This window comes from Barbus barbus (assembly GCF_936440315.1).
Source record: "Barbus barbus genome assembly, chromosome: 22".
Taxonomy (NCBI): domain Eukaryota; kingdom Metazoa; phylum Chordata; class Actinopteri; order Cypriniformes; family Cyprinidae; genus Barbus; species Barbus barbus.
Genome location: NC_136750.1, coordinates 14,550,114 through 14,564,610, shown reverse-complemented (window position 1 = coordinate 14,564,610; position 14,497 = coordinate 14,550,114). Strand labels below are relative to the sequence as shown.

General features: G+C 36.3%; 1 protein-coding gene across 1 annotated transcript in view; it reads right to left on the bottom strand.

The window, feature by feature from the left end:
• LOC306888785 (transmembrane protein 91-like) overlaps window positions 1–14,497 on the bottom strand; it is a 29,511-nt gene that overhangs the window by 1,511 nt on the left and 13,503 nt on the right. Inside the window, exons 3-5 of the mRNA XM_079447229.1 lie at window positions 8,571–10,003; window positions 3,984–4,130; window positions 118–2,078 (exon numbers count right to left, since the gene is read on the bottom strand). Of these exons, the coding sequence (XP_079303355.1) occupies window positions 1,923–2,078; window positions 3,984–4,130; window positions 8,571–8,987 (720 nt within the window). The 5' untranslated portion in view covers window positions 8,988–10,003 and the 3' untranslated portion in view covers window positions 118–1,922. The remainder of the gene's footprint in view (window positions 1–117; window positions 2,079–3,983; window positions 4,131–8,570; window positions 10,004–14,497) is intronic.

The following is a 14,497-nucleotide window of genomic DNA, read 5'->3' as shown; positions in this document are numbered from 1 at the left end:
CTGGAGCAACTAGGGGGTTAAGTGTCTTGCTCAGGGACACATTGGTATCTCACAGTGGATTCGAACCCGGGTCTCTCACACCAAAGGCATGTGTCTTATCCACTGCGCCATCACCACCCATATAAATTACAGTCTTGTCATTTAAAGATGTTTACATACCTGTAAACTAAATGATTTTGTGCAAAACTGAATGTTTCTTTAAAGGGAACTTACTGTTTTCAGACATTTTTGATGGCATTTTCTTTTCATCCTCTGTGTAATGTCAATACAGTGGTGTTTAAAAATGCACATCTGCTTTGTGTACAGGGGTAACCGCTGAATTTCGGCTTTTCATATACTGTCAGAGTTGAATTAGAATTTTCATTCAGCCTGTTTGCTGTTTTTGTTCAGAACAGTTATATTTAAATTACATAACTTTATCATTTTGATTCATCCTTTTTCTTAAAAAAAATGGTGTAAAGGCTGAAATAAGGTTTAGCATTTAATAAGACTTGATCAAAACTTATATTTGAACTGTAAAGCTATTTAAATCATAGTTTTTATGGTCATTTTACAGTTAATTTTACGATAGACATTTGTGTTGTTTCAAAACATCTTGAATCTAAAATATGAAGTTCTATTCAAATTTAAGAATTTCTTTAAAATTATTTCAACTGCTGGGATTTATGACAATCTCAATTTCTTAAAATAAAATCCAAGTGCAATTCTTGTTGAATAGTTCTCAAACATATATATTTTTTTAAAACATCGACGTTGGTGTTTGATTTTATGGTGGTTTATGCCAAAGACTTGCTGATCAACTCAACACCTCAAAGGCGAACGCAGATTACTGAAATAATCGTAATTATCATGAATAATGCTATAATGCTTAGTACATGAAATGACCCCCCCAAAAAAACATTAAACATCTATGAACATATTTATGTATCACATTTACGATTGTTTTTAAGAACATTCTTTTCAGGAATTCAAATTCTTCTTAAGTTTTTCCATTAGAACAATTTTAAGAAATGCTTTTGGGAATACTAAATATTCTTAACTTTATTCTTAAATGAGGTGGGGAAAAAGAAAATAGCTTAATTTTTTAATAATGTTTGGTGGTCCGATTCCTGATTCACCACCTTTTTTTTTATCAGTCCAGAGTTTGCAGGCATGGTTCAGTTGAATCATAAGAAGTGTCTCCATACGGTTTTGTTGATACAGTAGGTGGAAAACGAAGAGTCTACATTTATCAAGCTATGAATAGAGTCCTGCAGGAGAAGCTTCTCATAACGGCATGACACAGTGAAAGCTGCAGCGTATATGTGTGTGTTTCCCTCATCGCATTGAACTTTCGCCTGTGCATACTTGTTATGCATCCTCACATCCTCATATCATGAACTTGTACTGTTTTCTAACTGACAATTTCCAACTGAGTTCTAAAGTCATTTACTGTGGTGTTTTCAATTTGGAGAGTGAATCAATGGCCAGCTTTAGAGCTCAGATAGAAAATGACCCAGTTCGCTCGAGTCATGTGTCTCGGAGGGCACGTCCCGCTGTTTCACAGCCAAGTCCGTTGTGATCTCCTGATCTCGCAGTCCTTGTCTAGTTCCCTTCTAACAAACCCTTAGGCCTCAATCACTCCCTCCCCTGCCAACTTAGAAACAAGCGCCAAGACAGAGCGCAGGTCTCTCTTTCTGAAGTGGGTTTCAAGATTTCAGCTGAAACTACCCTATTTCCAAATGTAGTGTTATGCATTTTGTTTTCTAATATGACAGCCGTGAACTTGCAGAAAATGTTACAAAGATGGCGTCTCTGCCAAATGAATGTAGTTATTACAGGTGTGGATGAATGTAAGTATGTAAGGAGCAGCGGTTGTGTAATTAGGAACCAGGGAGGTGCATTTCTGGAAGAATTGAGAGAAGATACCGATACAGTAGTCTTTAAGGTGGTTTCCCGGACAGATAGGAGATCAGGGCAGCGATGGCGCAGATGTAAGTGACGATGCCGAACACGATTGAAAGGATAGAGAGCCACAGAGCCTGCCGAGATGCCGCACTGGCACCCTGAAAATCTCCTTGTGCTGATGCTTTGTTCGTCTGGAGTGGAGAGAAGAGAAGGTAAACAGTAGCATTAATCATAGTGAATGATGGACGTCCCTCCGCCCTCTCGAGGATGTTTACCGTATGACTGCAGCGATTAGCTTTCGCGTAGGATCGGTCAAAGGCCTGCTTATTTTCCATCATTACACTATCCTCTCTTTTATTTGTTTCTCTTCTCCTTTCAACTTTGATCCCCTCATTTTAGACAACACCTCATGCTCTATTGGAAATCAATCACCAGAGGGCTCTCATTATAACACTAATTGAAGTCTGAATGAAATCCATTGATCAGTCTTGTCAGCTATGTGGGCTGAACATCTGCAGTGCCTCCTCCACAAAAAATGTCTTGAATAGAATAATAAAAGTCGCTTTAGGTTTTTAAATAATAATAATAATCCCAAACACATTAAAAAAACACTTTATGTAAAGGTGGCCAATCAGATTACAGTTTTCCAGATTGAAAAGAAGCTTTTGTTTTGAGTTTTGTATTTGATATACAGCAGGAGATCAGCAAAGGGTTCATCTGAGGATGAGACAAAGCGTAATAATACAAGAGCCTTTTGACTTGTCTTATTCTTATGTGTGGCACTTTGATTCGCTGGTGGCATAATCCTGCAAATCTCAACGTAATCCTGCCTAAACCCTCAGGTGTAATTCCATAATATCCACACTCGCTCTTAAAAGAGCTTGCCTTTACTGCTAATCTCTATCACTTTCAGTCCAACTGACCTTTTGCCCTTTAGACACAGAAGTATCAACAGGTCATATGTAATAGCTAACATGCAGTGTTGGGGAAAGTTACTTTTTTAAAAGTAATGCATTACAATATTGCATTACTCCATAAAAAGTAACTAACTGCATTACTTTTCATAGAAAGTAATGCATTATGTTACTTTTGCATACTCAGATATTTCTAATTCAGTACAAATTTAAAAGTAATGTGTTCCTATACTAGTTACTTGAAAAAAGTAATTAGATTACATACATCAGTAATGCGTTACCCACAATCTACATTTGGTTGATATTCTTTATAGTCAAAATGTATTTAAACAGACTAGATGTGATGTTATAATCAAGCAGTATGGAGCACTGCTACAGTCTTCTATATAATGGACTTCTAAATGTATGAGTTATGGGTTGTGTCCTTTTTCTTGTCTTCTCTATTAGTTGGTATTCCAGTCTGTTGTCTCCTGTATCATCTGCCATTTTCATAATATTTCACTGAAGGACATGAATTACATCAGAATTCTTTATGCTCACAAATGATGCAAGGTTATGAGTAAAGCATAATGATAATAGCTCTGTCAGTCAGATTGGAGAAGTCTATTGAGAGATCAGTACAAGTATTTGAGTGTCGCATATGACTCCTAGTATTGATATGCAAACATTGTTTAAACAACTAGAATAATATGTTCACAATAAAATGACAGTGATTGGCATGGGTGCCTGTAGCTGTACAGCTGTACGCACTGTGCGGTTTCCATACAAATATTTCAGCAGCCATTATGCATGTGTCCTGTATTTTTGACAACTGAACCAGCGATGCCAACAATCTGTGAATTAATCAGGTTTTTTTTCAGTCAGTTCTTTCTTTTCAGTGAATTGGCAGAATGTGTTTGCAAAACGGTCTCCTGTGTCATTTTCAAGTTTGAAAACACTTGAAACGCGTTATTCTCACTGTTCAAGTGTCTCATAGAAGTATTATGAAAGTGTGTAGGCTAATAGCCACATAAATGCTAGACATACTAAAAAAAATCCAAACTTCTGTCAGTTGAATTTCTAACATAAAAAACTCCCCTCTGTGCTTTCCCCTTAGATGAAAGTGGCACCCTAGTGATTGGTTATAAGAAACTTCAAAAAAAAACTTCAAAATATGAATTAAAAATAAATATTGTCCCTTACCTTTTGGGAAAGATAGAACGCAGCAATGCCCAGAGGCCAGAAACAACAGAGCATGGAGAAGAAAGCCAGGCCCAGGTAATCTTGAGGGATCATGATGGGAAAGTTGCTTTCACTGTCTGTATCACTGAAGTCATCACTGGAGGAGTCCTGCGGGAAATTTCACAGTCAAGGTTACAAAATGTTACATAATATCAATGGAAATAGTCAGAATTTAAATTTGTCATGGGATAAAAAAAAAAAAAAAAAAAAAAAAAAAAAAATTTTAATTAATTTGTTATTTATTGTATGTTGTAGCCTACTTTTTATAGTATTTTATATATAGTATTTTAACTCTGTATAACTCGAGACAGCCATGAACTCGGCAGGGAACTTCCCTCCGTATTCCCTCGCCTATTAATTGACAAGTTATCCCGTCTCAGCGTGAGAAATACAAGGTGTGGCGTGAGAACTGGCTGAAATGCGTGACACTTGAGAGCCCTGCTATTGCTACAAATATACCTGTGCTACTTATGACTGCTTTAGTGCTCCAGGGTCACATATTTTTAGTAAACACTGAAAAAATGTGGTGTAGGACTTTAAACCATTTTCACTTAAAGTGCTAGTAAAAGTAATTACAAAGAAATGTAATTTTATTACAATTTTATTTAATTTCTGTATTTTCTTAAATGGGTGTGTTTGTATTTACAGAGTGTTAACTTTTAGTTTTAGTTACTTTTTCTTATTTAAGTCGCTTTGGATAAAAGCGTCTGCTAAATGACTAAAAGTAAAAGTAAAAGCCTACTCCATTCCCCTCACAGGATCCTGGAGGTATGACTAGTCTACAATTGTAGGTTATATAAATAGCTTTTGTAACATGTGAACTTCAAATGTAATTAGGCTTTATCCAACAAGGGCGATGACTTGCATTTATTTTTACTGTGCTGTATTAATGTATCTGTTGCAGGTTTTTCTGGTTCCTGTAAGATAATGTGACTGAATAAGGTTATGCCAAATATGCACTAGTTGTGCTGCCTACAGGCAAATTCTGACTCATGTTTAAAAAAAGAGCTGTGTTTTCAATCTGTCTCTTTCTCTAGGACTGTGTCTGACAACTCTGCTCATTTCATTCTCTCTACAACCATAGTGTTTACGTCCTCCAGATGTGTGTCATGTATTTTGTACTTCTGTGACTTCTTCTCTACACAAAAAGGAATCATGGAGTAAAAAGTATGGGGAAAGGGAACGGTTAGCCATTGTATTGTTGTTTAGGTCACTGATAAGTGTATAAGCTTTCCACTGGACTCTGATATGACATTTTTCAATCTCTTTTTCCTAAATAACCCAGTCAGGATCATTTTCCAGCAGTAAAAAGCATGACACAACTACAGTACCTTAACTACAAGCTACTTTTTTTTTCAACACGGAGCAGTGTGGCAAGACAAAATGCTATATTGCTGTATTTTTCATCACATTTTATTGCATTGCAGCCATACAGCCGGATGAGCAGAGGGAACAGTCAACACACACTCTGGCCTCACTTCCATATGTAGCATTAAGTCTGATGCATTTCAGTAAATAATCAAATCACTGATCAAATAAATGATTCACTAATCCATTTTAACCTCGGTTTCAAGGTTTTGTGCTTGAATAGTACACCCTTAGATTGAATTTTGTTAGCTAGTGACCTGTAGTTTTAAAAAAACAAACTTATTTAACAATTTTAAATTATGAGTAGTTTATAACTAGACCAGATTACTTACAAACTAATTGTTACTGATTCCTAATTAAACAACGAAAATTGTAGTCTGTAATTTAATCTAGGTTATATAATCTGACTACTTTTTAATACTTAGATTACATTTAACGAAATGCGTTTATTACATAGATTTGAATAGAACATATTGCACTGTTTTGATATAAAATACAAAGAGGTTCAATTAAACACCACATTAAATGAACAAGCATTCATAAACTAGGTTTGAATTTTCCAGTTTTCTAGAATCAATCATTTATTGACGGTCACAGGACATGACAGTTATAGTTCCGAAACACATAAACAGTCTCAAAAGTTATCAAAAAAAGTAAAAGTGTATTTTGTGTATTCAAAACTAAAACTAGCATTATGTGTATTATCAAAGACTACAGAATACACAAGACGTGTCCCTCGTATAGTTTTGATTGAGGAAAAATGCAAAGGAGGCCCCGCCTTCTGAGTAAAAGAGCCAATCACTAATCGGAAAAGTCAGCGCATTTTTGCCGTTAGAGCGCACCGGCTGGTCTAGCCTGAAAAATAAACTTTTTTTAATGCTATTTGAGCAAAAGAAACAGCATTTATGAGACATTTCTTGTCAGATTTCATTGGTGTTTTCAAATATGCATTAATCGTAAGTTTTGGAGTTAGGAGCTGCACTTGCATGAGAGGTGTTTCAAAGATGGCCGCCGAATGAAATTAATTGCCTTAAAGGGACTTTGGTATTATGCTAATTAATATGTCATGTACGAATTTCTGAAGTGTTTCTAACAAATTTTAAAAATAGAAAAAGTAGATGATGTAGAATCAATAAAATATGGACAATTTACCACAATTTTGTGAATGTAATCATTCAATCATTAAAAAGTAACTAATCTGATTATGAGTATTTTAAAATATAATGTAATTACAAGTAGCCCACTTCATTTCTAGAATCCGATTATGTAATCCAGATAATCAGTACTACCCAGCAGTATAAACAGTATCTTTAACAGTGCTCAGGTTCCTGTCAAATCTACTTTACGGTCACAAATGAATGTCACGGGGGATTTCAAATTAAACATAAACCTCACAGCCATCTGAAAATGATATATAGGCTATGAATATTTAAAAGAGTAGCCTTGCAATCATGTTGCACATGTCCCACATCACTTTTAAGCGCATTCTGGTATTATTTTATTAATTCTGTGTCATAGTAGAGCAGGTCCTCATAAAACACTGCAGTCAGTCGCTTCGGTCATGTCGACCTCACAGTCGTCTCTCCTCTTTGTTAGCACTGCGTCTGCTCAGAACAGGTTTTTAAATATTTCAATGGCAGCAGTTTTACACTTGACCTCCTGATGAAAAGCGCTGATGGCATGACAGCATGTGTAATCAGTGCTGACAGAGAGAACCTCAAGTGCTCTTTTAAAGGGACTGAGTGTTTGTGCTATGTGACAAGCCGATTTTCAGAGGAATGCGTTTGTGGTCTGACGCAGAATGCTAAGTGTTTGAGTATGTTTTGTTTGAGCTGCATGGTGGCTCAAATTTGTCCGATTTTTTGACGGACATGAATGGTCTTATACTTTGATGTGTTCTTGGCTGTCACATGCAGGTAAAAAAATGCTTTTTTTAAGCTATCGCTCAATATTATTAGAGGGTTAGTCGAATCTGTAATCTGAATCTTTGCTTTTTCGGCCTAGATCTTGTTTGCTGGTGTATGAAATAGAAGTTGGCATGAAGCTCATCAGCATAGTGGCATTATTATTCACATGCCAGTGAACACAGAGCTTTCAATAATCATGCTGGGTTTGAAGGCCAGTGTCCGCACTCAACATCCCCCCTGCTATTCATGCCTTTTGATTTTTCCATTTAAAAGCTCATTCACCTATCACTGACTGTACTGCATTTGAATTTGTGCTGCAATAACCAGAGCATTAGAGGAAATACATGGCTTAACGGCTAGGTGAGTTTCTATTTTTCCAATGCAGGAAGCTATGAAGATTTGGACTGTGAATGAACAACTGCGATGCCAGTAAACAGAGAGTGGCTTGGCACAAACTCAGTTCTCTCTTCTTCAAATGCAACAACAATAAAGAAATGAAAGGAAACAAGAAAATCAAACAAGCAGCCACTGGTGGAATTTTGGTAAGACCAATTTGAGATGAAACAACAGGTTGAACGTATATTTGTACTGTAGATACACTAGTGTCTAAAGGTTTGGGGTCAGTAGGATTTTTTTAAGTATTTTCCAAAGAAATCTCATGCCCACCAATGCAGCATTTATTAAAATAGAGTAAACAGTAATATTGTAAAATTTTACAATTTAAATATAAATAATTTAATATATTTTTAAAGTAAATTTATTCATCTGATGGCAAAGTCGAATTTTCAGCAGCCATTACTCCACTCTTCACTGACACGTGATCCTTCATAAATATTAATATTAATAATATGTCATATTAATTGAACACTTTTTTATTTATATGCTATACTATTGTGGAAACATGATTCTTTGATGGATAGAAAGTTCAAATAAACAGCATTAATATATATATATATATATATATATATATATATATATATATATATATATACTGTATATATTACTAGAACTCTCTCTATCTCTCTATATATATATCAATTTTTTGAAGCCATGGTAATTCCTTATATGTATACTTTTTTTACGGTTTTACCCATGTCTCAACATTTATTAAAAATTGATTATTACATTAAAACTTGGATAAACAGAGTAAAATGAGCATATACCATTTCAGTATTTATTTAAATGTGTTTTTCATACCTTATTTTCTATAAGAACACAGTTTCCTGCAGCTGGAGAAGCACTCAATTATTGTATTCTGTAGGAAAACTCTTACCTCAAAGTCTGGCAAAAGGTCATCCCCATCTTCTATGCTGTAGGATACACTATGGACATCTCTTGTCTCTGCCAGTAACTTCCTTTCCAATGGTGAACCAGGGCCAATGTCCACAAAAGTGGTTTCCAGATACTCCTTACTGTGGATGCCCAGGGAGTCAGCAGCGGCCCAAATGGTAGTGGGAGGATAAAGAGTCTCTAGAGTGCTAGACAATGAACATGGATCCAGTAGCTGCTGCTGTTGAATGTCTGTAGAACTGCAGTAATTCCTCCAGTCCAGAGGGGGCAGTCTTTTGTCCTCCTCATTTCTCATTAATATGCTTTGGAACAGTCCACTACCACTGGTGCCTCTTCCACTTGAGTTTTTGGGGCTGCTGTCACCCAACAATGGATGTTCTAGTTCATCCAGATTCTCCATTTTCCGAGATCTGGATCTGACATCAACTAATGCTTTCCGGCTGAAATGGCCAACAATTTTACTCTTATGAATATGTAATTAATATGAAAGCAGTAACAACAGTTTAAATCGTTTTTGGTTGATTTCACACAGAAACAAACATAAACCTTAACAAGGAAACTAACTCATACGCTCCTCCATCTCCTTCCAGGTTGATTTTAGTCCATGTGTTTAAATGCACAGAGCTCTTGAATATTCCATTTTCTTCACATGTCAGAAGCTATTTGTTCCTTCGCTTGATGACTGAATGCAAGATCCATGTAGCACATTGTACACGATTGGACATATCTAGGCCATAAATATGCTAATGTGCTTCATTTTGCATGAAAAAAGATGGAAGTCACTTCTGATGATGGAATACCATGATTAGCAACAGACTGTAGACAGGTTGTGAAATAGTGATGATTTTAAGCGTGAACCTCCCTTCTGCTTTCACTCATTCAGATGAAATGTTTTGAACAGAATTCTGTAGTGGGAGACTTTTATCTAAATATGTAATGGAATAAAAATAGCTGTGATACAGACAGTCCAAAGCTGATAGGAATATTCTCTGAAGTGCCAAAAGCTTTGAAGGAAGTGTGAGAGTAAGCGTAAAAAAAGAACATTGACAGGTGGTTGAAAGACTTATCAGCTTTATCAGCTATTCACATATATATATATAAATATATAGTTTTAGTCATGCGGTATGTTTTCAGAGCCGTAGTGCGAAATAGACTTCAGATATCCACAAAAATAGTATCCTCTGGAGTGCAGTTTCTGGTCAGCAAGTGCTCAAGAAAGCCATTCCGTTTGTATCTGAGGAGAAATGTCTTGATGAAGAAATCAGAGTGCACGGCTATTGATTTATAGCACTAGCAGAGACCAGAAAGCTCTTGTGGGGACCTGTATTTTTAATGCGCCACACTCTCCCATCCGTGTGATGTCTCTCAGAGTCGTGTCCGGCGCCCCTCACCTCTCATGCTGGTACTTGGACTGTGCTGCCAAAAGAAGAGAACAAAGTCAGAAAGAGTGTTTAGCTTCAGTGCACACAGAGCAGCTCTTGATAAGTGATCCCCAAGTGTCTCTATTTTATAAGGCCGGTCTGCTATAATGCTTGAGTGGCAGGATGGTATGTGCCAAGGAACGATTAATGAACTAAACATCTGCCTCTGAACACTTCTAATCGGTCTATTCCAGGAGCACGTCTGTCTCAAAGGCAAAGAGCATCAGTGAGAGGGCAGAAGGCTCGTTGGTTTGGAAATATAGTCTGCAGTTAGAGGGCATCGGCCCAAGTTCTCTTTAAAAATGTTAGAAGGGCATGATGGTTTAAGAGCACACCCTCTGGATGCGTTTCACATCAACTAGTCCACTTATTCGCTCTGCATTCAAATCCCTGTGGCTCTCACCTAAAAACACCCAAACAGCCTTGGTCGCGGCATCTATTTCTCGGAGAGAAATTGAGGTCCAGCAGAGGTCTGTGGCTCCAGGCGGTGTGTTCATAAAATATTTCCAATGTAAACACGTGGACGAATGCCTAGTTTTATAAGATAGTCAGTGTGAAATGGAGCTTATGATGTGGTGACGTCCTCCCCATGATATGCCCTTCAGCTTGTTTATTCTGTCAGTCAGACTCATTTGTCATCAGGATGTGAGCCATCTTGATTATTCACCAACTGGTGACCGCTTTTCTTCTCCACAATAGCCTCCGGTTTAAACCAATTACTCTTGAATGCACTGTATATTGTAATGTATATCTTGTCATGTACATACATCTTGGATTTATTATAACTATCTATCGCTGTATGCCGAACAGATTTACAGTGTGACAATTCTGGGCATTTTTGAGGGGCATTTTTAAAGGAATAGATTGGTGAAGGAAATGTTAGGTCTAATTCAAATAGGGAAGTAATCGTTCTGAGCTATTTGCAAATAATATTTTAAAATGTGCATACATTTACTCTTATTTGTATGCCTGATATGTTGAAACCACAAAATGTTTGTGGTCTTGTCATATTCAGTTAGGAATTACATGAATCGCTTAAATGATGCCATGTTTTCAATTCAAAACAGCCAGATTTGAGAAAAAGGATTCTTTTTCCAAAATAGTCATCAAATATACATTTCGCTTCCATCTAACCTTGCTCTCCTAAAACTTTCAGTGTTAAAACCGATGCTTCACACTGGTATTCACCCTGTTGAAAAAACTGCATATGCTGGTTAGGTATATTTTGAAGCATGGCAGCTGGTTTGAGCTGATTAAAGCTGGCCGTGTGCTGGTCCTAAGCTGGTCCTAAGCAACTAGCTCCTGCTTAGGACCATCTTAAACCAGCTCATGACCACCTAAGGACCAGCTGCTAAATTAATAAATGTAAATGTAAGGACCAGCTTAAACCAGCTGCCATGCTTCAAACCATACCTAACCAGAATATGCAGTTTTTTTCAACAGGGTGTATGCTCTGTTTCGGTGAACAGTAAACCCTGCCTACTTTGATTTGATTAGCCATCTCAATCATTTTGACATTGACAAGTGCTGTTATACTGCTGAGGCAGAACAGCCTAAAAAAATTACTTTTAAACCTTTTGTCATCCTTACAACAAACAGACCATTGTGTAATGGAGCAGCAGAGCAGAGGAAGAATTTCAAATATTTGGGGGACAGATTGGCCATTTCTAATTATCGGGGGGACAATTTCTAATTACGGGATGCCATGCCTGCCACTTACATATTAGCACCTTTTTTATCAGAATGTTAATTTAACATTGACAACATAACAGTGTAATTAAATTTTATAGCTGTAAAGCAGACTGCTTACTTAAAATGCATATAAATATCAGTAGACACTCTATACCTCCCAATAATTTCTTAATAAGATGATATTCAAATGATTCACTTTATGATCAAAGTTCTGTAGTTTTTATAACAATATAAAAGTTATTCTCATATACATACAGTGCCCTCCATAAGTATTGGAACAGTAAAGACAAAATTGCTCTGTTGGCTGTGGAGTCAAGACGTTTGCAAATATGATTAAAAGATGAATATGAGACAAAACTACAGAATGTCACATTTTATTATTAGCCGTTTCAACATATACATGTTTTACCAAATAAAAAGAACAGCACTTTTAGAGTTCATCCCACTCATTGATGTGAGCATAAGTATTGGGACAGTTGAGCATAAGGCAGATATAAAAGATTAAAAGCTATTATTTAGTTGCAGATCCCTTGCACACAATCACAGCAGTGAGTCTGTGACCCATAGACATCCCCAGACTCTTGGTCTCATCCTTTGAAATGCTTTTCTCAGCCTTTAATGCAGCCAATCCCAATTGTTGCTTGTTTTGGGGAGTTTCTGCCTTTACTCTCCTCTTCAGCTGGTGAAATTCATGTTCAATCAGATTTAAATCTGGAGATTGACTTGGGCAATCTAAGACATTCCATTTCTTTACCCTTATAAATTCCTTGACTGAACTGGCAGGGTGTTTTGGGTCATTGTCCTGATGCAATATGAAGCACTTCCCAATGAATCTGGTGGCATTTTCTTGAATATTGGTAGGCAAGATGGTTTTGTACCCTTCCAAATTCATTCTGCTACTGTCATCATACATTAAGTCATCAGTAAAGTTGAGAGGGCCTGTTCCAGAGGCAGCCATGCATGCCCATGCCACGACACCACCTCCACCATGCTTTACAGATGAGGCTGTATGCTTGGGATCATTGCAGTTCCATTTCTTTCTCCACATTTTTTCTTTCCCATCACTTAGATAAAGTTCATCTTTGTCTCATCGGTCCATAAACACAGTTCCAAAACTCTTCTGGCTCACCTTTGTGCTTTTTTGCAAACTCTAATCTTGCCTTTCTATTTTTGGTGCTGGTCAGAGGTTTGCATCTTGCTGTGTAGCATCTGTAATTCTGTGTCAAAGTCTCCTGAGGACAGTAGATTGTCAGAGCATCACCCCAGCTTTCTGGAAGTTGTTGGTGATTTTACAGACACGTCTTTTAGGATTCATTTTCACAGCTTTTATGATTTGTCTGTCATCAACTACTGTTGTTTTCTCAGCCGATCAGGTCGTTGTTGGTTGCTGGTGTCTCTGGTGGTTTCCAAACTCTTGATTTCTCCATGCCCTTTGTTTTTGCTAGAGCTCTAACTGACTTCCTCTTTTCTTTTAGCATCCAAATTGCTTGCTTTTCTCTCAAAGTCAGCTCCCTCGTCTTCATCCTGGTTTGTGTGTGTCATCATCGAATGCAAGGTTCAGAATACAGAAGTAATGGATATAACTGATACGACACATTCCCTGCTTTTAATATCTGAAGAATTAATGCAACAGGACACAGCTGATCACTTAGAATGACCTGTGAGGCAACTGTTCCAATACTTATGCTCACATCAGATAGAGGGATGAAACTCTACAACTTCTCAGCTGGTAAAACATCTATGTGTTGAATCACCCAATAATAAAATATAACATTCTGTGGTTTTGTCTCATATTCATCTTTTAATCATATTTGTAAATGTCTTGACTCCACAGCCAACAGAGCAATTTTGTCTTCACTGTTCCAATACTTTTGGAGGGCACTGTATATATATATATCACAAAAAAAAAAAAAAGTTCAACTTAAAATCATTTGTTACCTCACTGACTTAACATTTTTTGTTTGGTCAACTTGAAATTTTAAGATACTCAATGTTAATTTAAGGGACAACTGGAATATTTTAGTTGACTAAACTAAAAAATTTAATAAATTATTTTACGATGAAACAACTATTTTTTTTTTTTTATTATTACAGTGATTACAGCAGTTAGCTACAGCCCCCATATTCGGCATTCAAGGAGTGCAGATATTTGCCCCAAACACAATGAAATATTTTACTTTTGTGAAACGTTGCTTGTTTTACTCTGGTTGAGTCTGCGTGCTGCTTGATGACACACAATATTTCATAAATAGGCTTCTTATCACTGTAAAAAGTGATAAGTTGACTTAACTTAAAAAACATTGAGGAAAGCCGTTGCCTTAAAATTATTAAGTAATTAATAATAAAAAAGTATTTTTAAGTTTTATTTTCTTATTTACTTAATAATTTTAAGGCAACGGGTTTCCTAATTTTTTTTAAGTTAAGTCAGCATCACTTTTTACAGTATATATATATATATATATATATATATATATATATATATATATATATATATTGTTCTTTCACCAAAATAAGTAATGATAATTTAAAACAATAATAATAAATAATAAATGATCATTTAGAGGCCTTAGAAATTTGAGTATCAAATATGATCCGTAGGCTTTTAGAGCGATAAGATTGTAAATATGTAAGAAGGATTTTTTGCTATTAATCATTTGGTGTATGGAAACAATTGAGGGTTTTGAAAAGTCAGATAAATGAGTTAAGGGTTCAAAATGAATCAGATGATCATAAAAGGCACAATTACTTCCTTAAAATGACTATCACGTTTACATTTCACTTTGTGAAAGGGGCCTTT